The sequence below is a fragment of the Rhinichthys klamathensis genome, unplaced genomic scaffold (genome assembly GCF_029890125.1).
Source record: "Rhinichthys klamathensis goyatoka isolate OS25496 unplaced genomic scaffold, OSU_Roscu_1.1 h1tg000231l_1, whole genome shotgun sequence".
Classification (NCBI taxonomy): domain Eukaryota; kingdom Metazoa; phylum Chordata; class Actinopteri; order Cypriniformes; family Leuciscidae; genus Rhinichthys; species Rhinichthys klamathensis.
Genome location: NW_026606755.1, coordinates 343263 through 370860, shown reverse-complemented (window position 1 = coordinate 370860; position 27598 = coordinate 343263). Strand labels below are relative to the sequence as shown.

Genomic DNA, 27598 nt, shown 5'->3' with positions numbered 1-27598 from the left:
AATAATCAAAGACTTACCTTTTTTATTTGTCAGAGCTGCAGCACAAATCAGACTAGAGGGATACAGATTATATAGCTTTACAGAAGCATAATCTGACGCTTATGAGTTATGATTGGAGGAGAAAGATGCTTCTGAGTGGTGTAGTCTAATGGTTAAAAAATTGAGTTGGTGGTTTAAAGCCCACCTCCATGACCACTGTTCCCTTCAGCAACATTAACAAACTGGTTCAGAAGAACTTAGTTTTATTTTAATATGAAAAAAAAAAAAAATACAACCAAATGGAAAAACTGATCACGATGGTAATTTCAAATAAAACAACCATTTACAGTTAATACACCACAACTTTATGAAATTAAGGTCTGTGAGTGCAATGTAGATTTTTAATTTAATCTGATTTACATTAAACAAATTTGCTGATCTATGCAAATAATGCAAGCTGTCATAAAAGAAGTGAAACTAAATAATTCTGAATAAATGGTGCATGAAAGTTGAAAGGAAAGGAAATTGCAAAAAATCATATTAATTAAATGCCTGTTAGCTTTGTTTTGTTCCTGGTCATTTTGAGACCACAACCGCAGCTTTCTCTCTGACACATTTGTAGAGACAATGGATGAGCACAGAAGTCGCATATAGCACAAAATATATGATGGCAGTGAAATGGATGGTGATGGATGTATTGGTAGTTAATAAAACAGGGAAAAAAAAAAGAAAAAAAAAGAAATGTACGATAATAAGTGTTAAGTCAGTGTAATATTTATATAATAGAAAAGCTATAGCTGTCATTTTTTTGTTGCTCTTTAGTTTCTAAAAAAAAAAAGGTTTTCAGTACATCCGTCAGCTTTGGTTTGTGGTCATTTTATATAGAAATTTGGTACAAGATCACCAATGAGGAAGTCTTTATGACCACATAACCACAGGCTTTCCACTGTGTATGCAGATAAAAATGGCTCATTCTAAGGTAAAGAAACACAACGGTTCAGAACTTTATACACCACTGAAAATATAGTATATAATATAATACTACGGTAGTTATGTATACGATATTGCATTTCTGGCAACAGATCCTCCTAAATATTACACACTGCACCTTTAAAAACCTTTTCCATTAAACAGTATGGCCAACATACCACATGCAAACTGCAAAAAGGTTTCTGAAACCATAGTAAATGTCTGCAAAACAATTTAAATCATCCACATTATTAGTTCTCGAGTTTGATTTTAATATATTTGGAACCATTAAGAAAATAACAGATCAATCATAGTGTAACATCTATCACTTAACTGTCACTTCTTAGCTTACACACAGTAAGTGTGAGTGCATGTCTACTACAACAGAGAATAAGATGAAAATGTGTGATTATGAATTTCATAGAGTCACATTTTATATTTTTTTAGGCGAACCAAAAATGTATTAACAAAATTTCATTAAAAACAATTATTTAATCATCAATGTCCAGTAATACGAATCAATTATGACACAGTAAAAAAAAAATCTCACAGTTTATTATATTGTTATTATTTATAATGATATAAAAAGTGTATTAATCTAAGAGAGGTTTAGTAATTGACATTTGGTCATATTGAATCACATGATGATTACTTCTGTCTGTCAAGTATTGATGTATATTTTGCCTATACGTCAGAACCATTACATTTGTTCATCTTAATGGATATACAGTATTTATACTGCACTTCTACTGTATGTCAGGTCAGGTGTATTTGATGTTACATCACAGAACAGCAGCAGGTGGCGGGATAGTCCTCAGCGTTCACTTTCAACTCATTTCCATACACATAGTAAACATGGGATTTTCCTTTCCACATGTAGCTCACTTTGGTTATGGGAATGAGCTCGATGGTCTGCCTCTGGAACAGGACAGATGAAATTACAGAATGACAGATTCAAGATTAAGCATGTCTCTATTTACAAACAAATGTAATTATACAGTAAAGTTTGTGCATTACATTTTTAGTACTAAAACATAGAATTTATGAATAAAAAATCTAATTATAAAAAAGTACAGCTGTACCTGTTGTGATATGCGGGAGGTTTGGGCGTATTTCACCTGATGGTCTCTTACTAAGCGCTCAGAAGCTTGTGCAACAGAAAAGTCTGGGAAGCCCATCACAGGATAGACCTACAGTAAACGTATACATCTGATTAACTTTTTTTTGTGCTCTTTTTTTTTTACTGCTCATTATATGTACAGTCTGTGCTTACCATATACTGGGCGTCTTTGAAGAGCTCCTTCCCTGAAACCTTCTCCAGATTTTCCATTCGTAGACCACTCACATCTTGTGCTAAGAAATCATCCTTCTCAGTGCTCCTGAAATGATCCAAAAAATAGATTTCAGAATGAGACAGTTCAGTTTGAAAGACTTCTGAATATCATTAATATTCATTCCAAAGAAAGGACTTGAATGTAAATCTTTGGGGTTTTTTTATGCCCATTTTAATGTTCACCAGGAAAAAATCATCAGCATGATCGATTAGAAAAAAAACAGCACAGCTCTGCATGATTTCTCTGCATGATTTATGTCAGTAGCAAACAATGAGGGAGTAAACCCAAAGACTATAGATATAGAATAACGGTTTACTCCCATTACTTTTGAATGAGGGAAACTACAACGTTCAATATGGTGGAACACACCCAGTCTTCTAAGTAAAAGGGTTTTGAAAATCTAGTCGCCAAGTGAATAGACTTTCCTTGAAAGGGACTTTGGTTAACCTTAAGTCTGAATATAGTATGTAGTAATAGCCATGCTTGTGTCATGGTGCGTTCACACCGGACGCGAATAGCGCGTCAGGCGCGAGTGATTTCAATGTTAAGTCAATGCAAAGACGCGTTACGCGCGTAAAAAATTCCTGCGGCGCGAATGAGGCGTAGAGCGCGGCGCGGTAGACGCGAATACGCCTCATTCGCGCGTCAAGTTCGCGCGAATGGCGCGAATTGAGCGTCTGGCGCGTTAAAGGAGAACTCCGGCGCAAAATGAACCTTTGGTCTAATTACACATTGTTACCTAGTCAACCGTTATCTGAGATTTGTTTTCATGATTATCGAATGTAAATAGTTTTATCTCTAAAAACAGTTTAGCCTATAAAGCTAGTATAACAGTAGTATATTGGGCATAGATCAATGACAAATAAAAATCGCTTGTTAATACCACTAACAAGGCTCAAAATAGCCCCACACTACCACGGTAGCATAATGAGGGTCCCTACCTTCAAACCGAAGCATTGAGAACTTTGTCAGTGTCCAGACAGTTTAATAAGAAGATATTTTAAACATACAGTCAACTTCGCGTATACAGGCAGAATCCATCTTTGAAATACAGCCTTTACCAGTCGATCTACGAACGCCGATCCAAGCCTGCTGTTCGCGCTCACCTTATCACAACTTATAGCTCGTTCACATTCTCACCAGCGCACTTGGATCGGCGTTCGTAGATCGACTGGTAAAGGCTGTATTTCAAAGATGGATTCTGCCTGTATACGCGAAGTTGACTGTATGTTTAAAATATCTTCTTATTAAACTGTCTGGACACTGACAAAGTTCTCAATGCTTCGGTTTGAAGGTAGGGACCCTTATTATGCTACCGTGTTAGTGTGGGTCTATTTTGAGCCTTGTTAGTGGTATTAACAAGCGATTTTTATTTGTCATTACACTATGCCCAATATACTAGCATTATACTAGCTTTATAGGCTAAACTGTTTTTAGAGATAAAACTATTTACATTCGATAATCATGAAAACAAATCTCAGATAACGGTTGACTAGGTAACAATGTGTAATTAGACCAAAGGTTCATTTTGCGCCGGAGTTCTCCTTTAAGCGCGTTACGCGCGAATGATTTAGTTAGTGCTATTTGTGCATTCACGCGTTTGACGCGAATTCGCGTCTGCCGCCCGAGTTGAAAAATCTGAACTTCTGCGTCAATTCGGACAGATTAATCACTTTTGGAGGCTGGCTTCATTTATTATCAAAACAAAAATAAATGACAGATTAGGTGTGTGCCGGCGATGGTGAACCTCGCGCCGGGCTGTAGAGCGCGGGCTCGACAGGCATAGACCACTCGAGGCCGAGGCCTTATACGGCCTACGCTGTCCTCGTCGGCGTCCTCACCGTTAGGTCCACCAAACCTAGCTCCTGGAGCAAATTGTGAAACTCCTGAAACCCTCCGGAGGTTCTGGTGGACCCGAGTACAGCGACGATGTCCCCTACGGAGCTGTTTCTGCTCTCCAGAGCATATACGAGCGGTGACTCTATCGAATAATGCTAATGCTAATGCTCGATAAACATCTAAAAAGATGGCCGCCAACGGGTTTCGAAACTTTCGCCTCCGGATTTCGCCTCTGACGCGCGTAAATTTCGCTTCAAACTTTTGTTTTTACGCGCGTCAATTTCGCCATTGACACGCGAATTAACACAAAGTGCTCAAGCGTCAAACTAGACGCGGTAGACGCGAATTTGACGCGCTATTCGCGTCCGGTGTGAACGCACAGTAACACTAATGTTAAAGGGCACCTATTATGCCCCTTTTCACAAGATGTAAAATAAGTCTTTGATGTCCCCAGAGTGTGTATGTAAAGTTTTAGCTCAAAATACCCAACATATAATTTTTTACAGCATGTTTAAATTGTCACTTTTTGAGGCTGAGAAAAACACGCCGTTTTAGGCCCTGTCCACACGGACACGGGTATTTTTATAACCGTGACTTTTTTTACGCAGTTCGGCCGTTCGTCCACACGAAAACGCACTGAAACCGAACATTTTTGAAAACCCCTGCCAGGGTGAGGATTTTCAGAGACGCCGGTTACAGTGTTGTCGTGTAGACAGTGAAACCGGGGTTTTTGCCTTGCGACGTCAGAGTGTGCGCCGTTATCAGCTGTGTTTGACATCAGATTTGCGCTTCTGATTGGCCAACGTGGCTTTAGGGTTAAGGTTTATATCGCCGCCTGCTGGCGTGGCATGCTCTTGACCGCGCTTGATTGCGTGTTTTTACGTTTTCATGTAGACGGAGACCGAGCATGTGTGGACGGGATTTTTTTTTAAAACGCTGTAGGAAAAACTCCGGTTATAAAAATACCCGTGTCCGTGTGGACATGGCCTTAGTGTGCATCTCTTTAAACGCCAATGAGCTTCTGCTGCCGGCCTGGCACAGAGGGCGGAGCCTCACGAGTTCGCGCTCAGTGGCAGGACAATCTCATCTCACGGGATGATAATTAGTAATGGGAAGTTCAGATCATTTAACTGACTCGGATCTTTGAATTTCGTTCGTCAAAATGACCGAATGGATGTTCTGAGACGGTGCTTATGATTTATGGGGATTAAAAAAAAAAAAAAAAACTGGGTGGATTTTTATCGTTATAGGGTGGTTGTGTATGTGTACACACACTGCCAACGCACATTTATTTTCAAACACCATGTAAAAGTGAATTTTGCATAATAGGTGCCCTTTAAATCATACCATTTAACATTGAGGTTGATGAAGACGATCAGTTGTCTCTTCCCATTGCAGGTGTCACACTGACAAGAGCCGTTGCCGCTACATGGACTACAGCTGAAAGACACCAGACAACATGTAACCACTCAAAAAACACCAAACCACTCACTGAAGCCCCCAGAAGGATTTCATGAGAATTCAAACCATAGTAGCTAGAATAACATAATATATATATATATATATATATAAATAAAAATAAATAAATAAATTAAGACTTACTTTTCACGTCCACGGCCATTGCAGTGATTGCAGCGGTCATTAGTTTGGCGGAAACCAGAACCATTACACACCCAACAGGCTTTCTGCACATGGACAACAATAGAGGACAAACAGTTCATGTTAGACTGCTATTTTATGTCATATAAGCTGAATGAAAACCATTCTGTGGACTGTGTGCACATTTTCAATAACATTCAACATCTCCAGGCACCACACAAAAGGAGACTTTTATGCATCTAGCTTATTTTCTTCTGTGAAAATACCTTTGAGAACAATGAAATTCATTGTTCAAATGGCAAGCAGCTGGTTCGGTCTGTGCTAGTTAAAATTGACTTACGCTTCCAGCTCCCGCACAGGTGTTACAGGGGTTTCTTCCCATTCCAAGACACTGGTGACAGTTCTAGGGTACAAACAGAATTTAATGCTGTAAAATATGATCTGACTGGTTGAATATAAGCATTACTGTGATGTTTACCAAAAAGCACTTGTGCTTATTATTATTCATCCCATTATTTTTTTCCATAGGGATTTTAAAAAAAGCACAAGAATGTGAACTTAACGGCTTTAATGAGGTTAAGAACTACAATCCCATAAAGCTTTATGAACAGCCTAATCAAATTAAAAATGATGGATAAATATAAAAACATTGATTTGAATATGTTGATTTTATATATAGAAACAATATATTCTATGTTTATTGTACAATATTGCAAAGAACTTAATTACAAAGATTTAAGAAGTTTGACTGAAGAACTACTAATGTAGTTCTTCACAAGGGATTGTGCTGTTAATCGTGATTATTTAAACAAAAAGAGTTAAGATTATGCAGGTTGACGGCTTCAACAAATGCATATATCATTGATTAACAACCTTGTAGCTCATTTAGGTCTGTCTTTAAAGGTTTATAAAATTTAAAATGTATTTCCTTATGAAGGAAGGTTCTGTACAAACAGAACAATTGAAATGAAAGATCCTTGTGATCTTCTGGAAGATTAAATAAAATGCTTCCAAAACCTTTAGAATTTGTTGATGTTTCATGCAGAAATGCTCTGATACAGTGTGTGTTGAATGAGACCTGCTCTCTAAGTTTGATGGATCTTGTGGTTAAAGTGTCATGAATTGTCGGTCTACATTAGTGTCTTCTATGTATCAGAATAATTCATCATGTCATTGCGTTCATTATCAGTACAGTTGTATCATTGTCCATATTTGCACATTTCATTTGAATAAGACCTGACTAAATATGTGTGTATACGCGGTGTTGGTTCATGTTTAGAGCTCTAGAGTATTTGAAATTTGTCCATAGAAATGTGCTTGCTCCGGTCCGTGTATGATCTATATGATCCTCGTTGCGAGCATTGTTAAAAGAGTTAATTCTCATGAATAAATTCAGCTCACGCTCAGGACTGGCTGACGTAAAATCGTGCCGGCAGCCAGTCACACACTCCCAAATTTCCACTTGTTGGTAAAATTTATGAGCGCTTTTAGGCTGCATTTACACTGCAGGTCTTGATGCCCAAATCCGATTTTCTGACTATATCCGTTTTTTTGACGACCCGCTTACATCATCTTTTAAAAGTGACCCGTATCCGATTTTTGCATTTACACTACACTGCTGAAACTACCAAATGTAGACGTTCTGACCCGGAAAAGGAAGTAAAACAGCACGAAATACAATGGATGCAGATGCGAATAAAATTATCCAGTGTTTTGCTTTCCACAATATTTTTAAAAGTCATTAAGCTTTTTATCTTAAGGTGGCACTGCCACGAGCGCTTAAAACCGTGCCTCCCCATATCTCGTGAAATGTCTTCACACACGGATTTATTTCTGTAACAACCCTGCATTTTTGCCTGCACTGTCTCTTCACCCCAAACACTCAAAAGACATGAAACCTCCGCATTGCTCCACTGTGTGTATCCTTCATCCTCCATCGCGCCTATAATAAGTCATGTGATCTCAGTTGGTGGTGTCCACCTGAGTTGACGTCACTTTTTTTAGTGATGTACGACTCGCATTTACTGGGGAATATCCGATTTGTCTGCTTACATGGCACACGCAAATGCACGTATCCGATTCATATCCGATTTATTACCACATATGAGTGAGGCCTGAATCCGATCTGAGAAAATCGGAATCCATGCGTTTTTTTCCTGCTTGCACGTTCATGGGTCATATACGATCTGTGCCACATGAGAGGAAAAAATGGGATTTGGGTCACTTGAACCATGCAGTGAGTAAATGGGGCCTTAGTGTTTTCAGTGATGTGCAGCCTGTGCATTACTGTTCACATCTCAAAAATATGTTTTGGGGATTCATGGGCCTTTAAAGGACAAACCTTGACTGAGGAAGTGAAGGGCACTCTAATGGTCTGCTTGTGCTCTTGAAAGAAGGCCGGGGGTTGAGCTGCAATCTGCCACGGTCCTGGAGCAGGTTGAACACCAGCATCCACAGGCTGCCCTGGGAGAGAAGAACACAGTGAGAAACAGTTTGGTAAATTCCCAAGAGCCATGTCTGATGAGGCATTACATCATAGAGGCATGTGAGCTTTAAAAAAAAGGGCAGTTGAAATTTTTATAACGTGACCCAATGAATCTTCTTGACAGAGAAATTGAGCTTTTGTTGTTAATTGGCCACATCAAATGCAGAAAAATGTAATTGCCCAGCATTTGCATCAACATGGAGATGAACTAGATTTACATATGCGAGATCGGATTTACATCGTACATCTCTTTTTGTGGAGACAAATGTATGTGACCAAGTGTTAATGGAGCCAAAAGACGCATGAAGTGCAAACAGGCCCAGTATGACTTCTGGGTACCTGCAAACGGCTCCTGACTCCATTCAGTAGATCTGGACTCATTGAAGGTCTCCAAACGATACTGAGAACAGAATAAGCAGACACATCTGAATAAACCATCCAGAGCAGCATTTTGTTCTATCAACCACAAATCACATTAACATTATGCATGTCAAAATAACTCTAATAGTCGATACTTTTTTACGGAGCACCTAAAGGGACATGTTCTTTGTGAGCGAACACAAAGTTTCTTGGGGGAACGCAAATTTTTTGGAATCTATTTTTTCCTCCCATCTTATATTTATTCCATCACCATGTCCTTTTAGAGGCTCCGTACTTTTCTACTCCTCATACTAAGAAAAATATGCTCATAATGACGATGATTTATTGTAGGTCTCACCCTGTAGGTGTTAAAGGACTCCATGTTGGTAATAACTCCATCTTTGACGGGGTCAGAACTATAGCAGCACTTACTGGAGACGTACGTTGCAAAAGCTTCGCGTGCTCTCTCCTCTGAGATGGAAGGTATACTGATATCAATGAGAAAAGATCAATATGTGGGTGACCTTTGCACATGTTCAACAGGGTGTGTGTTGTACAATATTTGTCAAACTTGGTCCTGGAAGACCCCACCATGACACTTTTTTGTTGTTTTTCAAAGCAGACACACCCACTTCAGGTCAAAGTGCACACTGATGAGCTAACAAGGCGAATCAGCAAATGTGCTAGATAAAGCTTTCAAACTTTTTGATGCCAAGAACCAAAAATGATTATCTCCTTGAGAATGGAGTATACAAGCATATATATATATTCATGTACAATTACCTATTTATATTGTCTGACAGGAAAAGTGTGATGGTCTAAAAACGTGCTGTTTGCTCCAAAAAATATTTTTTATTTATTGTTACTGTACTGTCAAAAGTCAACTATTAAAAAACATGATTACTTAAATAATTTTGAATGCATTATTATTCAAAAGTTCATCTATATATAGGTCTATCTACAGTAAATAAATAATCTTGAGAGACATTTTTCAGTTTGACAGAGCTGCACAATTTGGAAAACATTTTAGATTTTTCTGATAAAAATTGCAATATAAATGTAAAATGTAACATTTTGTTTAGTTTAAAAAAGTTAGCTGTGCTTGTTTGTAGGCCTACACAATTTGGCCTTATAGATTTGATTAATTATATATTATAAAATAATATTAATATATATTAAAATATTAATTATAAATGATGTTTTATATAAATATAAAATAATAATAATCCTTATTTTTTAAAATTATGACTTTTTATTATTACTATATGAAAATATAAAACTATACAATTAAATTAAACAGTACAATTGTAATACATCACTGTAAAAAAACAACAAAAAACATTACAAGTATGGTAAGGTACAGAGTGCAAATGAACACAGCGAGTGCCGTGCTTCACTCTGAAACACATAGCACAAATATTTGTTTAAATAAATCACAGCCTTTGCATTTTGGTTATATTTCAAATTTTCAATTAATCATGCAGACCTAGTTTGAGAACCCCAAAGATAAGGGACACCCAAACGGTGAGAAATTAAGAATTCCCATCTTTGTACGATGATTGCATATCGTAGGTGGGTGCCTGTACAGTGTTAAAGATTCACTGAGTGCATTGTGTGTTTTCTGTGTAAAGAAAAAGCTCTTACTGCCAGTCTGGTGGGCTGGGGGCTTGTTCAGGCACAGGCATCGGTACAGTTGGCATTGGAGGAGGGAGATACCCACCTGTGAAAAGAGAGACACATCAGTAACAAAACTAGGGGCTTATTCATGTGTTTTGGTGCTCTGAAAACTACAAAGTCTATTGGTGCATTTAAGTCCTACTGGGAAGTTTGCATTTTCGAGTTGAAAACGCTCTAGTTTGGTCAGAGCAAGAGAGCGATGTACCTTTTCTTTTCTACAAAATGATGAATTAAAGAATGCACACTGGGTTTGTTTTTGCTTTTATATGTTTTTCAGTTTATGAAGGTGCTGTAAATTAAACCGTTATATATTCTATTGTACTGTAATTGTACAATACTATGGTATTTTGTATATGCAACTTCTAAATGAAAAAAAAGAAGATTTAATTCATTATAACAAATTTAACACTCCATACATTGAATCTCACTCACATGCCTCCAATTCAGAAAGAGTTTTCTACTCTTAATTAAGACTTTTGACTTTCATGTGTGTTAAACTCTTACATACGATATTTCCGGCATGACTAAAACGCACATTTATTGCTCATGCTGAACAGGCTTGTGCACAATTCAGAATTGAATTGAGAATGACTCCTGAATTCCAATTCAATTCTTGAATTTGAATTGAATTTGAATCGATGTCATAAACAGGATCTAGAATTACAATTCGAATTTGAATTAAAGGAAGCAGAATTGCAATTCAATACAAATTCAAACAAACAAATTCATATACATATTTTAATTGAAGTGTTTAACAATGAATCTTTACAGTATATGTCAGATATGATTGCATAACATATTCTATAAATTATATTAGTTTGAACTACTTGTACAGATTACATTAACAGGAAATGTTTTCCCCCAGTAATGAATGTTAAAAGCTCTAGTCACAGAACAAATAATTAAGTTTGATTTATTGTAATTGTAATTTTGTGGAACATGATGGAACATGACTACATTTCACAGAATTACTGGGAAATGTATTCAATTTTTTGCATGCCTCTTACCTCCTCCGCCAGCCACTGTTCCTTCATATCCCGGGACCGAATCGAACATGTTTGCCGGGGGAGCGGAAGGTTGATGGACGCTTGCCGCGGGTGGGGCTGCCATGGCTGAGTGACATTCAAACAAACCAGTTAGGGAAGTTGCCAACAACAAAGGCATTTATTAACCATTGATAAAATTCTGTTACAAATGTCACTACATATTTAAACTTTTTTTTTTTTCTATGCTTTTTTCTATTGCACAGCTTTCTGAAATATTTTATTCTGATTGGTCAATCGCAGTGGCCTGTGCTGAAATATCTTTGTAAAAAGCCTATAAATAGCCAGTTATTAATAGTTTTCAGTTGCTTAGCCAAATAAGCTATTGGACATGTTATAGAAGTCTGCACCAAATAGTAAGGGACTTACTTTTTAGATCTTGAAAGATTCCTGAAGGCAGTGTTTTTCTCGAGGTGAGCAGAGTGAGAACTAATGCCTCTGGGGGCAGGTCTTATGTAGGCTGCATAATGTGCATATGGTACAGGAATGTATGGTTTACGTCTGAGAGTGGCTGCTATTGGATGGTGTTGAATGGAGGAGTGGGTGTATAATTGGATTGTAAACTGAGTAGGCTAGAAGGCTAGTTGTGACAAGCTTTAGGAACTGTACCATAGTGATGAGATAGTAAAACCCTGGGATTTTGGCAGTTGTACTGAAATTGATATTCCACAGAATTTATATTACAAAGCAGTTCTATGGAATATCCTAATACTACCATAGAACCATGTCTAAAAACCATAGTAGTAAACTTTTTTTTTTTTGTAAGTGCTATAATCACAATAAAAGGGTATGTCAAAGAATACCATACTTTTTGTAATACTACACAGTATACACTTGTTTAACAATGTTTTCACACTTTTAATTAGCTGTTTCTACAATAAAACTGGTAATGTGGGATTACAAATTTAAGAACCTGTTTAAGATCCGCTGATCCTTACATAACATCACATGAAAAACTAAGGGAAAGTATATTGTATTTAGCATTTAAGGTAAAGATGATGAAATCTGATGAATGATTCTGTTAAGCAAAGATTGAAGCAAGAGGTTCCTGCCAGTCGTTTTCTTTATTGTAAGTCAAGTGAGTCAGAATGCAGAGACTATCCCCCCTCTGCTCTGTCCCATTCTTTGAATTTATGTTGATTGGATTAGGTAACATAGAGTCTGGGGCGGTTTATACTTGGATAATTCATTTGCAAGCTTTGTTTAAGGTCGTATTCCAGATGCTTTGTCTCCATTTCTAAGCACTGCCTCCTAAAATCTAGTATAATAAACTACAATGAATCATTTCCTTAAGGCTGTAATACACTACACAACTTTTAAAATCTGAACAAAAGTCTTGAAGTGTATTCAGCCTTTAGTTCGACTGGATGACGCAGCTAACAGATCGTTCACAATAAAGATTCCTCCTGCTGAAGATACAACCATGTCTCCTGGTCTTCACTTCTGAGTTTCCTACAGTAACTTCAAAAAGTTACACTGTTTTGAATATTTATTTTATGAATTATGATTTTACAGTCTCAATAAAGATACTGTGGTGGTAGTAGTAGTGGTAATGGTATGACGAGTGTTTTATATACTAACAGAAAGTGCCATAAAACTAACTTTTTTTTGTTTGTTTGTTTGTTTTTTACATTTACCATAGTTTTAAGTAGCTACATTGTTGGTATTTTTCGGAGTACCATATTAAAGTCCCCGTGAACCGGAAGTTGCAAACGACTTTTCTCCAGTGTTTTGACGTATTTCCGAGAGAAACGGAATACTAAATGAGGCAAAATGGTGGGCGTGGCTTTTTCCCCAACTAGCACCTGATTGGATCTAGAAAAGTAGGTGTTTTCATTCAGCCTGTCTACTGTCAGTTGGAGGGGCGTGGTTACGGATGTTAAGAAGACGCCCAAACCGTGAAACCTACGTCATCAGGCAAGGTCCTCCAACGCAGAGGGGAGGGGAAATTTCAGATTTTGATTAAAGCTCCAGTCGGCAATTCTGGCAGATTATATCTTGCAGGGAAACCCCGCTTGACCATGCCCACGAAGAGGCCACGCCTCTCGTGGAGTGCGCCCTGACACCCAAGGGGCACTGTAGGCCCTTCGCAGAGTAAGCGAGCGCAATGGCATCCACTATCCATCTGGATAGGCTCTGTTTTGAGGCGGCGAGTCCCTTGGAACGCCCGCCAAACAAAACAAAAAGCTGCTCCGTCTGTCTGAAAACAGACGAGCGTGACACGTAAGCTCTCAATGCCCTGACGGGGCAAAGGAGACTCGCATCCTCCTCCTCACTGAGAACCGGAAGGGCGCACAGGGAAATTACCTGGGCCCTGAACGGTGTATTGAGGGATTTCGGGACATACCCGTGCTTCGGTTTGAGAATGACCTTCGAGTCATTAGGCCCAAACTCCATACACGACGAGCTTACTGAAAGCGCCTGTAAGTCCCCTATGCGCTTCACTGAAGCGAGAGCCATGAGAAACACTGTTTTGAACGACAGGTGTTTCATGTCCACCAGCTGGATTGGCTCGAACGGGGCGCCTTTCATGGCCTCCAGGACCGTGGAAAGGTCCCACGTCGGGACTGAAGGGGGCCTGGGAGGGTTCAGCCTCCGAGCTCCCCTAAGGAAACGCACGACTAAGTCGTTTTTCCCCAGCGACTGGCCAGACACCGGTTTTGCAAACGTTGCTATGGCCGCCACATATACTTTGAGCGTGGATGGGGTCCTGCCCTTATCCAGTAGCTCTTGAAGGAAGGAAAGCACTTCCGAAACCCCGCATTCCACAGGTGAAAAGCTCTGGGCTTGACACCATGCAGAGAAAACAGACCATTTCGAGGAGTAGAGCCGCCTGGTAGACGGAGCTCTAGCCTGCGCGATCGTGTTTAACACTCCTTCTGGGAGGCTAGCGGGTACCCGTTGATGGCCCATGAGTGCAGGGACCACAACTCCGGGCGAGGGTGCCAAATCGAGCCCTCCGCCTGAGAGAGGAGGTCTCTCCTCAATGGTACAGGCCATGGGGCAGTGCTGGTCAGCTGCATCAGGGCAGGGAACCACGTCTGGTTTGACCAGAGCGGAGCTACGAGCAGCACTGGGCATCCGTTCTCCCTGATTCGTTCCAACACCTGAGGCAGGAGCGAGACGGGAGGAAAAGCATATAGGGGGCAGCGGGGCCAAACATGAGCCAGCGCGTCCTTGCTTTTCGAGAAAAACTCCGGGCAATGAGCGTTTTCGTGGGACGCGAACAGGTCCACTTGTGCTCTGCCGAACGTTTTCCACAGCAGCTGGACCGTCTGCGGGTGCAGCGACCATTCCCCTGCCGGGACCTTGTTCCTGGACAGTCTGTCTGGTCCCACATTCAGGTGACCAGGCACGTGCGCCGCTCTCAGTGAGAGCAGGCTGTGCTGAGCCCAGACCAGAAGGCGTTCCGTCAGCCTGAGAAGGCTTCGTGACCTGACGCCGCCCTGGCGATTTATGTATGCCACCACTGACATGTTGTCCGACCGGACTAAGACGTGGTGGCCTGTTATCTGGGGACAAAAAAGCCGTAGCGCTTTGTCGACTGCTATCATCTCCAAGCAGTTTATGTGAAGGAGCTTTTCCCGTTCTGACCACAGGCCAGCTAGCGGTCTGCCCTCGAGCAGCGCTCCCCACCCCGAGGTGGAGGCGTCCGTAGACACCACCTTCACACTCGAAGCGGTCCCCAGACTCACACCTGACTGATACCAGTCGGTCACTTTCCAAGGTTCCAGAGCTGAAACGCACTGAAGGTCGACCCTGAGGCGAAACAGACCCGCTGTCCATGCCCTGGGTGGAACCCGCGCTTTCAGCCACATCTGCAGTGGGCGCATGCGGAGCAAGCCCAACTGGAGTACAGAGGCTGCTGAGGCCATCAGCCCCAGCACTTTCTGAAACCTTTTGAGCGGAACTATCGCGCCGTGGCGGAAGGATTTCACGCCGCGCTGAATACTCAGTACGCGCTCTGGTGACAGGCGTGCTGTCATGGACAGCGAGTCCAACACGGTTCCCAGAAAGGAAATTTTCCGACTGGGAGACAGTGAGCTCTTCGCCCAATTGACTGTGAGGCCCAGCTTCTCGAGGTGCTCGAGTAATGCGGCCCTGTGTTCTATGAGCTCCGATCGTGATCGAGCTAGAATCAGCCAATCGTCCAAGTAGTTCAGGACTCGCATGCCCTGAAGTCTCAGGGGTGCGAGCGCCGCGTCCATGCACTTCGTAAATGTACGAGGTGCTAGGGACAGGCCGAACGGCAGGACTGTGTATTGATATGCCTGGCCCTCGAAGGCGAATCTCAAAAATCGCCTGTGATGGGACGCTATTTGTATCTGGAAATAGGCGTCTTTCAGATCTATTGACATAAACCAGTCCCCGTGGCGCACTTGCGCGAGGATTTTCCTGGTCGTAAGCATTCTGAACTGGCGTATGACAAGCGCTCTGTTCAGCTGTCGCAGATCTAAAATGGGTCTGAGACCCCCATCCTTTTTCGGTACCAGAAAATATCTGCTGTATAGGCCCCCTTCGCTCTGAGCCTGAGATAAAGGTTCTATAGCCCCTTTGCTCAGTAGTTTCGCTATCTCGGCACGAAGTAGATGAGACACTTCGTTTTTCACCGTAGTTTCGACGCGCGCCGTATAGCGGCGTGGGCGTCGAGCGAATTGTAGCGAATAGCCTCTCTTTATAGTGTTCAGCACCCATTCTGATACCCCGGGAAGCTTTGACCACGCATCTGCATGAATAGCTAGGGGCAGAATGAAATCCGGGCTCTGGTCGCGGCAAAACGGCAACTCGAGAGCCCGGGCATACTGGGAACACAACACCGTGTTTACAGCGTTCGAGGCGGGGGGCGCGCTGATCACAGCGGGCGGCCTGACCGCGCTCAGCTTTTTTATGGCAGATAGTGCAGAAAAAGCGAGCGGGGGAGATCCCGTAGGAATCGGCGTGTCTGTGACAAAATGTGGGCGCGGGGCTGCGGGCAAATTTATTACACTGAAAACACCGTCGTTCATGGCCGACTGAATGTGTGTTGGTTTCGTTTTTACAGAAACCAAGGGACACGCAGCATGTAGTGTGAGCGGGCATGGTGACATGGGCGCGTTTACTACATTGTTTGCACAATCGACCTGAGTCGAGTTTATTTGTGCTAGCCCTGCACCGTGGCAGGCTGTGTCTGGGTGTGGGAATGGGCACTGGGTGGGCATTCTTACAACACTCATAACACCATCGGCCGTGGCCGGATTGTTTGTGCGAGCCCTGCATTTCTGCGGGCTGTGTTTGTGTGTAGAAATGAGCCCTGGGTTGTAGGCATTTTCAATACACTCATAACACCATCGGCTGTGGCCGGAATATCAGAAAATACACCATTTATGTGATTTATCTGGGTCGCCGTGGGAACAGCATTAGTGTGCAGGCAAGCGGGCATGGTACTGGCTTGCTTACTGCAAAATACACTGGAACAGTCACATTTTCTGGAACTGAACGAGCGAAAATTTCAGTGGAAGTCTGGCCACGGCGAGACTGAAACACCGTCAATTTCCTAGGAGGCTAGGAAGACTTGTGTTGGTTTCGTTTTACAGAAACCGTGGTAGTGTATGTGGGCACTGGGTTGTGGGCACATTCACTACATTTAATGCACAATTGTGCGAGCCCTGTACCGTGGCGGGCTGTGTTTGTGTGTAGAAATGAACACTGGGCTGTGAGCATTTTATTACACTTATAACACCATCGGCTGTGGCCGGAAAACCAGAAATACAATGATTTTTCTGGGTCGCCATGGAAACGGCCTTTATGTGCAGGCAAGCGGGCCGTGGTACCAGCTTGTTTACTGCAAAATACACTGGAACAGTCGCATTATCTGGAACTGAACGAGCGAAAAGTTTCGGTGGAAGTCTGGCCGCGGCGAGACTAAATTTTTATCTGCTGCAAAGCCGGGATCGAACACGGGTCTCCCGCGTGAAAGCTTCAGGTTCCGCCACTGGGCCACAGGGAGAACTACACTAGCGCAAGCAGATAAGAGAGCGTCATCACAGTTTTGTGTGTGTCGGCGTTTGTATGCAGGTGTGCGTGTTATACAACAGGCTCATTGCTGCAATAATGACATTTTCAGCCGCTCAAACTAGGAGCTGAGAAATGTTTGAGAAATGGAGATTAATCCGGCCTCGGCGGGGACTAAAACACACTCTTTTCTCATCTGCCGGTGACGCACGCCCATGGGGGGCGGGGTAGAATGCTGGCCCGTTTCCTTGACGACTCGCGGACAGAAGGCGGAGGTCCACAGAGCTCGCCTGTTGCGCGGCGGTTGCGCGGGCGCTTCCCAATCGAGGCCGATGCTATCCACGGCCTGAGAGAGCAGACGCATCAGCTCAGTCTCAATGCCGGCTCTCTTACCAGTGGTCTGGCGGGAAAAGCTAGCGGAGGGGAGGTCCACGGAGCTCGCCCAATCCTCGCTATCGGATGCCAGAAGAGAACACGCCTCGGTGGGTTCGTCAAACTCGTGGATGGACGCGGCGGCAGGCGGCGGCCGTTGTCCGTCAGTGAGCGACTCGAGCGAAACCGGCGAAGCTGGCGGGCGAACCGGCGAGCTTTGGCGGGCTGGAGAAAGCTCGGGAGCGCGCTGGGCGCGGCGCTTCTTGCGGCGCGGCACCACGGCGGGCTGCGGTGAAGGCTCGGAGAATGATGCCAGGCGAGTCCTCAGAGTCACCATGGGCAACAGCTCGCAATGAGGGCATCCGCCGTCAGCGAGCGCGAGAGCCGCGTGATCCTCACCCAAGCAGGAAACACAGATGACGTGCCGGTCTCCATCGCTGAGCGGGGCGCGGCACGAGCCACAGGAAGGCATCTTTAAAAAGACGCAGCTCTTTTGTGAGAGAAGTGTGAGTCGCGAAGTAAGCTGACAAACACTCTCAACAGAGTAAATACACACAGAGTATGAAAAGGATATATAACGCCGGAAAGCGCAGCAGGTACGGCAGTTGAAGGCGGCGAGGCCAGCGACTCCAGAGCTCGTCCCGCTGAAAGGCTTGCTTCGACGGCGCGGCTTCTCACTCCGGATCCAGCGATGCGTGTGCTTCGCTGAAGAGGTAAAAATCAGCTTGTATCAGCCTAACGAGCATATTTATAGGGTGAGACCACGCCCCTTCTGGCGGGACGTGACGATATGGGCGCGAATTGCCCCCATTGGTCATTGCGTCACGCAGAGTCTCTCTCGATAGGCTGCTGCATTTGCTGCAGAGCAACCAATAGGCGCGCAAGCTGTTTCGCCTAGGTCTGCTTGCTGCTGCAAAGCGTTTTACATTAATAAAAAATTAAGGATAATTTTTGGCTTCAATATCTCGCGGAAAAGAGTTTTTCCCCTAGCGTAAGCTATTACGCAGTACGAGAGATACTCTCGTAAGAGAACTCTGGCCGCGCCGCTCTCACTGTGGAACCGGCATGAATCAAGCGCGTTTCCTCTGGTGTTGTTCGTCGAGCTACACAATAGCCAATCAGAAAATAGCACTATTGTATCTGGGTAAGATTTAACGCAACAACCAATGACAAAAATGTATCCAACCCCCCGTCGGCTGGGTGTCACTCTTACCTGTCTTCAAAACTTGAGAGCCCTGGAACGCGCCCGTCTCATCAGCATCCATCAACACCATGGAGTATTTGGAGGTATGCTGTCCTGACCTGGCTAATGTACCGATAGATTGCAATTGCTAACGTCATTTATACTCTAAATGAGCTTACTTGATTTTCCGCCATCACTCTTCGTTACTGCGCGAATTTCCGCGAACTTCAGGCGTGTGCATGTGATTGTAACGTGCGCGAGGGGTGGCGTGTGCCCGATCTGTGATTGACAGTCAGATCTCACACCCCCCTGCGCTGATTGGACATGATGAACCGGGAGCTGTGGATTTTTGCAAAACAAATAACAACCTCCAGGTGGAGTTAGAAGCTCGGGTTTTTTTCTAAAACCACTTTATTTATGTTGTTCTGTCAGATTATAGTGTCGATTTCACTGAATATGTTCAAAAAAATGTTGCCGACGGCAGCTTTAAAGATTACGAAGCCCAAAATTTTTTTTGTGTGGATTGACTTGCATGGATGAATTGTTCACCACAAAACGATCAATTTAGGCAAACAAAGTAAGTATGGTCAATATTGAATTCATGGGGACTTTAACATGGGACTTTACCATGGTAAAAAATGTTAGTTTTGTAAAGTTTTGCATTAGATGTACCTAGGTATTTTCGCGGATGCGTTCATTAACATAGTGCATTTTTGTAAGGAATACCGCTATAAGTTGAATACTATAAGTTGAAATGTTGAAATGTTTTTTTTATGAAACACTATGCACGAAGCGACACATTTACGTAAACATTTAGCGTTGTTTTGAAAACCAAAGTGGCTTTAAGCGGAAACTCTGGTTACCATGGTAATATCGTAGCCTTTGTTTAAAATGTAGTCAGATGAAGAACGTCATCATGACAGGTATGAATGAAAGCGAAACGTGAGGGATAGATCATAGACGTAACTTTACGTACCGTGTTTTCAATGGTGTCCGCTGTAAAAAGCTCCTAGATCACTTATAATTTTCCACAGCTTATATCGTCTGCTGAGTTTTTTGTCTGCTGAAATTGCTTGGAAAGATTTTTTTCAGTTTTTCGTCAGCAGAACAGTTCAAATAAGAGTACAATCCACTGAGATGACGTATGTTTATCCCTCACATCCTCGCTTTCCTTAGCGTTAAAGATGGCGCTGCATGTAAATAAGGTAACCTATATGCTGTGAATAAGGGGTGTCGTCGTGTGGAAATCTGAGAATGCGTGAAATCAAAACAAAAGCTTACCTGCTACTGCTGGTGATCCATAAACCGGGTTAACTGTGCCGTAATTTGCTCCATAGTCACTTCGGAGTAAGTTAAGTTGAATTAAGTCAGTTTGTGTACTTTTTGAAACCGAAACAATGTTGATTAAGAAGACTTTTTAAATCTTACCTCACCATCGGTCTCTCCATTTTGGAAACGCAGTTAGAAATAGCTAGAGTTCCTGAATTGTTTTAACAGTTTCCTTTTGCTTTACACATCATGTGATCGTGTTATTTCCTTAACGATTCCCTCATAAAGTGTACCGAGTCAACAATAGGCCATTGCTCAGTCTACACAGTCGTTCATTGTATATAAAAAGTAACGTTAGTAAATCTCCTTGTTATATTGGAGTCGTAGCGCATGTCACAAAAGCAAAGGGGTTTCGATTTAGTTGAGCTGTGTGAAACTTTGACTCAACTTCGCAAAACAAGCATAAGTTTTGAGAGCGAATGCAAGTTGCCCTGGGGAACACAAAATCATTGAGATCCAATTTTTCCTCCCATCTGATATTATTTTTCCCATCACAATGTCCCCTTAACCCCTTCAGACCTGAATTCTGTTTCAAGTTTCTGAAAAATATAAAAGTACATTTTCCCAGCTCACGAGGCTTCCCATAGTATAAATGAGATCAGATTAAAAAAAATTCTTGGCTTTAATTGTAATTTTTTGTCTATTTCAATGGACGTCAGGTCAAAACAGGTGTAGCCTACTTCCCAATAATGTACCAACATAAAATAAATTAATAAACATAAACATTTTTGGTCTATACTTTAAGCTTTTTCTCAAGGTCAAAACATTTTCAGCAGTATACCATTTCAACTTTAATTTTGAGGTTTTTGTTTTACAGATTGTGCATTGTTTGTAACAAACTACAAATCAATCAATATGGTCATATTAGAGTCATTTTCTGTGTGCATCTTTCTTTTTTAGATCAACAACTTGAACATTATAACATTTCAACTTTAATTGTAAGGTTTTTGCTTCATAGATCGCACATTTGTTTATTCATAACAAAATAAACCTATCAATCAATGCATTCACGTTAGAGTCATTTCCTGTTTGCATCTTTGAAACAATTTCTCGGTTTTCTTGTATTTTTACAGTACATTACTGGCAGCACGGTTGCCAGCAAGTGTATTTCGATTTCCAGTAAGTAACTGTAGTGTAATTCACTTTACAGTGCACAAGATCAGTACTTTAAACTACAAAATAGTACTTTACTATATTTTTACTGTATTTCGTAATTTGGTCTGGTTCTGCTGTAATTAATTATACGGTATTGTGCTGTAATATCTATATTGATACATTACGGCTAAATATTATTGTAATTTTCATAATAATATTAATAATAATGATAATATTATATTATAATAATATATTATGTAGTTATTAGGAAAATATATAGTAGGAAAGAAATACTATGGAAGTCAATGGCTACTGTCAACTGTCTTACCGACATTCTTTAAAATATCTTATTTTGTGTTCAGCAGAATAAAGAAACTCTCATACAGGTTTGGAACAACATAAGTAAGTGATGACAAATATAATGTTTGGGTGAACTATACTTTTAAAGGGATAGTTCACCCAAAAATTTTAATTAGCCCATGATTTACAAGCCATCCTAGGTGTATATAACATTCTTCTTTCGAATACAATCAGAGTTTTTTAAAAAAAAAAGTCCTGGCTCTTCCAAGCTTTATAATGGCTGTGAATGGTTGTTTCTGTTTTGAAAGTTCATAAAAGTGCATCTATCCATCATTAAAGTGCATCTATCCATCATAAAAGTGCATCTATCCATCATAAAAGTGCATCTATCCATCATAAAAGTGCATCTATCCATCATAAAAGTGCTCCACACTACTCTGGGGGGTTAATAAAGGCCTCCTGAAGCGAAGCGATGCGTTTGTGTAAATTTTTTTATAATATTCAAGTTGTGCTTTAGATTTAAGTCAAATCCGTGTGTTCGTTTGGCCGGAAGCTAGTTATTGTACTTTATAAAGTTTTAAATATAGATATTTTTCTTACATCTCCATCTTTCTCATCACTCCACATAAAGTCAACATCTGAGATATTTCCATCAGCTATATGTTGAAGCACTTCAAGAACTGTATATTCTGCATATGTATCGGTACTGTGATATCGATTTTTTTTTATATATAAGAAATTTCAATCAGCATTACTGAAAATGTGATTTCAGTAACAGGCTTTCGAACCCACTGTCCATTCTAATGGACAGACACATTTGAAAAAATCCTGATTTAAAATTTGCAATTCTACAATCGATTTTTAACTTTAATTAATAAGTTCAATCTTTCTATTTTACATAGAAACTATGAAATACTGGCAAAAATATATATATTTTTAAATAAAACCATAGAAAATGTTGCTTGCTTCTATGTTTAGAGTGAAGTGCTGCCATGCTTCTCTTCAATGCAGTGTTTTTAAAAAAAAAATAATAATTACTACATGCAGAGCTTTACTGCCATTTGATTGGATGACAAACGTCCCATCTCATGGACTGCAGGCTTGAACTAGGTGAAATGCTCCAGAAAAAAAAGGGCTGACATGTGATGTCCATTGTAATGGACGCAGGGTCTCAATGGGTTAAAGGCTCCGTAGTTCATACTGACGTTCTGGATGAACTATAGCACCTGCTGTTGAATATGAAGATACTGAGGAGTCGGAAAGAAAATCCTACTGAAAATCCTACAGAAAAACTGTACAGTCGCTGCATTTAGAAACATGAATGCCCGTGGACCCTTTGATACAGTAAGGAATCAGAGATGGTTATCCATGGTAGTCTTGATACTGTCCGGGGCTAGTTGTCACACTTTTCACACTTGAATATTTCTCGGTGGGATTATTTTTTGAAGCTGAATTTCTTTATTCAGGGGTTAATGTGTTTAAATAATCCTTGAATTGCAAGGAAAGGTAAAACAGAAAGATGTGTTTGGATTTCTTTGGATTATTCCACACTATATGGCGTAAATTGTCACAATTTAACCTGGCATTAAATTATGTATTAGGTATTTAAAAAGCAAGACAATTATGAAGCACATAATGATTAATGAAATAGCAAAAATGGGTAAGATAAAAAAGAAAAATGTATTTATCAAACCATTGTTTTGGCTAACATATTTTATTAAATATGTATATATAGTTACACCATATGCCAACCTGGCCTGACTTATTAAAATACTCGTCTCACCTTTTTGGTTAAAATCTACCATACATTTTTGTACATTTGCTAATGTGGATTTATTTGCCCATTGGGTCGTAATAAATAATGTGATGATATTGGAAATTTTGTTTGTAGAATATAACAAAAAGGTTAATTAATTGAACATTTGACTGAGATATAGAACTTTTTTTCATGTGACAGCTTGCCCCAGTCTCCCCACCATTATATTGTATGGTTACCGTACAAATACCATGGTATTTAAACATTTAAAACATAGTGCTATTACCATAGTAGTTTTTGGTAGTGTAGTGTGGTGTCTCTCCTGTGGTTCAGGCAGCCTGTGTCTCTGTAGCAGGCCGCTTCAGTCCATCTGTCTCATCTCTGAGCAGCCAACAAACACACTCGCACCCCAACGGTGTTACTAGCCCTACCCACTATTTAACTAGATTTGTTATTAAGTCATACCCAGATTTTCATGACATGACTTTGAAGAGGTTGAAATGAGATCAGCCGTGTTTCTCTGAAACCCTCAAATCTGAGTAAGCCACAGGATTTCCCACAGAGAATGAATGAAGAGCTCTTTCAGGATGAGAGAGGGTAGAGGAGGAAGATAAGAGAGGAAGAGACCCAAAGCAAAGACTAGATTAAAGATCTGTGTGGTACGGGCAAGAGGAGAAGGAAAGAGGAGCCATGTGGCATGTTAGTTGTTCGGTAAATCCTAAACTGCTCCCGACCGGGGTCCTGACACTGGGGACTGTGAAGAAAGGACTGGCTGGAGGAGTCAAAGGGAAAAGGAAGATGTTCTCGTTTTCTTTGCGATGTCGGATTGGAGTTATCAGAGGAAGGGTTAAAGGTAAGACATAATGTGCATAAAGTGTGGGACCTTTACATTTGAGTGGGTGTGTGGTGATGTTTGTACAGGTAAAGGGTGAATTGTATGTGTAGGTTGGTGCTGTATTGAGCAATCATGCTGAAGTCATTGTGTCTGTTTATGTTTATGTGTGTGTGTGTGTGTGTTGGTCTGAGAAATGAATGCAAGATCTGTTGTCCTATATCAGCTGAAGTGACCTGCAAAACAACGTCCGGCCACATGGGGGCTGTAGAGTGTAAAATGACTATCTGTTTAACTTTATGCAAATGAAGAGCGACTTTCGGGAGCGACAACCAATAGGAGTGAAGTCAGTGGAGCGCGTCACTCTTTAGTGCTGAGTCTGACTGACCGAGGCAAGTTGAACGAGAAGCTCATTTTAGCAGTCAGAAACGGTCCTATAATTTATGATATATCTCCGTGTACATACAGTGGTATTCACCGTACTGACTCCGTGCCTGAATGGTTTCGGGAACCCAGATAGACCAAGGTATTTGCCCGTTTGCTGCAGTTAAATAGCCGCGATGGCAAAGAGCACTCACTGTTTCTCGTTCATTTTTAATATTATGCATTTTATGTACTGATTCCATTTATATTTAGACTTTTCCTTCCAAAATATTTGTTTGTAGCGGCAAGAAAACGTATTTGTTGTCTACAACATAGAGTAACATCCGTGAATGTCACTCACAAACATTACTAGGCAACCAGTAGTGGGAACGCCCTCCAGAACACAGCTTTACAGTAACCCCAAAAATATTTGGACACTTTTACCCCATTCTTGACACCACATTAGATAACAAAGTGTAAATTATTTGGAAAATAAATAAATACATAGGGTATTTATATTATGCTGGTTAATAGTTTTCTATTTTAATGTACTTTAAAATATAATTTATTCCTGTGATGGCAAAGCTGAAATTTCAGCATCAATCCTCTAGTCTTCAGTGTCACATGATCCCTCAGAAATCATTATAATATGCTGATTTGATACTCAGTTGGTACAACAGTTGTACTGCTTAAAAATGTTTTTGAACATGTGATACTTTTTTCAGGATTCACTGATGAATAAAAAGTAAAAAAAAAGAACAACATTTATTAAAAATAGAAACCTTTTCTAACAATATAACAAAAAGTCTTTATTATCACTTTGTATCAATTTAAAGTCCCTTCCCGTTAGATTAGATTGTCAGTGTGACTTGTTGAATGTTTTGTATGTGTTATAGATGTGTCATCTGTTGTTGGGGAAGAAACTTATTTCGGTGTTATAAAGAGAAGAATGTGTGGAATGTGTTGATGGGTGAAACAGGTGTTCGTCTTCTCTCACAGACACATGCGGCTGTCAAGACAAAATACACAGACCAACCCCAAAAAATGAAATTTGAGACAGATTTCACATAGACTTGCTTTTGGTTTGTCACTTCATGGCGTGTTTTCTTTCTTTGAATAATATAATAAAAGCCAGTTTTTAACAAAATAACAACATGAGGGAATATGATGTGTAAGGAAAAAACTGATCATGTTTCATTATTGCTAAATCAACCCTGACAGGGTGATCAGGATCTTTTATCCTTTATTTTGTGGCAGCAATGTTGAAAATGTCATGAAATATTGATTTGTCTTGAAATATATATATATATATTTTTTGTATGTGAGAAGAAAGAGAGCACAGCTATGGCAATTATATGCTGCATGTCAGTTAAATATGACAACAGTTACAAATTAACAGTCAATATTATCAAATTTCACGTCAGAATGCCACCATGGACCAATCAGAATTGAGTATTCCAGAGAGCCGCATAATAAGCCATATTATTCACATAGGCTATTAAGTGTGTAAAACATGGTTCTAGAATTTTTTCATAGAAATATATTTTTTTTAAGTACAATAGATTAAAAAGCACTGTAAACAGGCAGATATAGGGACGGTATCAGATGGTGCTTTGATGTATATATCAAAGTGTCATATACCAATTATTAGAAGAAAGTACTAGTGGTACCATGGTATAGTGATAATTCAGATGTTAAAATATGGTACTTTGAAATATTTAATTGAATTGTGTGATAGCAATACCAAATAGATTTTTGATATGCATCATGGTGTTAAATTAATTGAATCAGTACTAAATAAATACTATGTTGTAGCCTACATGAATATATCATATACATTATCAAATATTCTATGCATATCTGATATCTGTATATCATATTTTATATATCAAAGTACCATATATCCATTACATAATTTTTTTTATTATGGTGATTTGACCACAGTTACAATTAAACATAGTAAAATGTTTCACACTATATGAGCTCTTAAATGCCTCTTCTGCTCACATTGGCTGAATTTACTTGATCAAAAAATAAATATTGTAAAAATACAGTAAAAACATTAATATTGTGAAATATTATTGTAATTTCAAATAACTGTTTTCTGTTTGAATATATTTTAAAATGTAATTTATACCTGTGATGCAAAGCTGAATTTTCAGCATCGTTACTCCAGTCTTCAGTGTCACATGATCCTTCAGAAATCATTATATGCTGATTTGCTGCTAAAGAAACATTTCTGATTATTAGCAATATTGTAAACATTTGTGCTGCTCAGTGTTTTTTGGAAACCGTGATACATCTTTGTCAGGATTCTTAACCCCACATTTACCATGGTAAAATGTTGCAAGGGCTGTTTAACACTTGATGCTCAGCTGCTAAATGAAGGGAAAGGGCACGTGAGAGAGAGACAGACAGACAGGGAGGAGGAAGTGTTTGTGCGTGAGGCACGTGGGGGCTGAGAGAGTTACTCTAGTGACGGGGTTTGGCTGTGCTTTTAATATTTGTGTAGCTTGCTGGTAGGAAGATACTCTCGGGCAAGACTGTGTTTGTGTGTGAACGGAGATGATTAATAGGTCAGTGCAGGATGGAAGAGCACGTGTGAACAGTAAGAAGCTCAAGAAGTGAGGGAGGAGTGGCAGAAAGGAGAGAAGGAGTGTGTTCGTTCTGTCCGGGGATGATCTGTGTGAAGCACTGGAGCGTTCGGATACGTTCCCACACTGCAGCGCTGTCATCTCTGGGTGAACTACCATCTGCTTCAGAAACCCAGGACTGAATCTGTGCGAGCGAGTGGATCACATGTGTTTTATGGATGACTGACTGGAGACTGGTTGCATGTGCGGATTGGCAAGCGTTATAACCACGTTATGCTGTCTGGAAAGAGCAAATTGGAGTGACACTGGAATGTCTCAGCCAGGAATAATCCAGTTCCCAACACACTTTTTCAGTCAGTCATTCATGCATTACACTCTTGCAGTCGCTTGCGTTTACCTTGCTGAGATTCAGATGATCTGCACATTTTCATGGAAAAATTGTGGAATTGTATGATTTGTAACAGGATCTGTGCAACAGGATCAGCTATAGATAAAACC

The 27598-nt window shown here is 40.6% G+C and overlaps 2 protein-coding genes across 5 annotated transcripts in view; one reads left to right on the top strand and one right to left on the bottom strand.

Annotated features, from left to right (window-relative positions):
* Positions 1-1485: 1485 nt before the first annotated feature.
* Positions 1486-20339, bottom strand: ssuh2rs1 (ssu-2 homolog, related sequence 1). Its single transcript, XM_056265241.1, has 13 exons — positions 20260-20339; positions 20113-20171; positions 11250-11354; positions 10210-10285; positions 8924-9053; positions 8545-8605; positions 8062-8183; positions 6061-6123; positions 5724-5806; positions 5469-5561; positions 2222-2327; positions 2031-2138; positions 1486-1866 (listed from the first exon to the last, which is right to left on the bottom strand). Exons 1-13 carry the CDS (start codon positions 20277-20279, stop codon positions 1726-1728), a joined length of 1167 nt encoding a protein of 388 aa, XP_056121216.1. The 5' UTR covers positions 20280-20339; the 3' UTR covers positions 1486-1725.
* Positions 20340-23678: 3339 nt separating this feature from the next.
* Positions 23679-27598, top strand: part of grip2a (glutamate receptor interacting protein 2a) — a 37160-nt gene continuing 33240 nt past the window's right edge. Inside the window, exon 1 of one of the 4 annotated variants that reach the window (XM_056265231.1) lies at positions 23679-24164. In XM_056265231.1, the coding sequence (XP_056121206.1) occupies positions 24002-24164 (163 nt within the window). In that variant the 5' untranslated portion in view covers positions 23679-24001. The remainder of the gene's footprint in view (positions 24165-27598) is intronic. The other 3 variants (XM_056265230.1, XM_056265228.1, XM_056265229.1) reach the window with 3 other exon arrangements.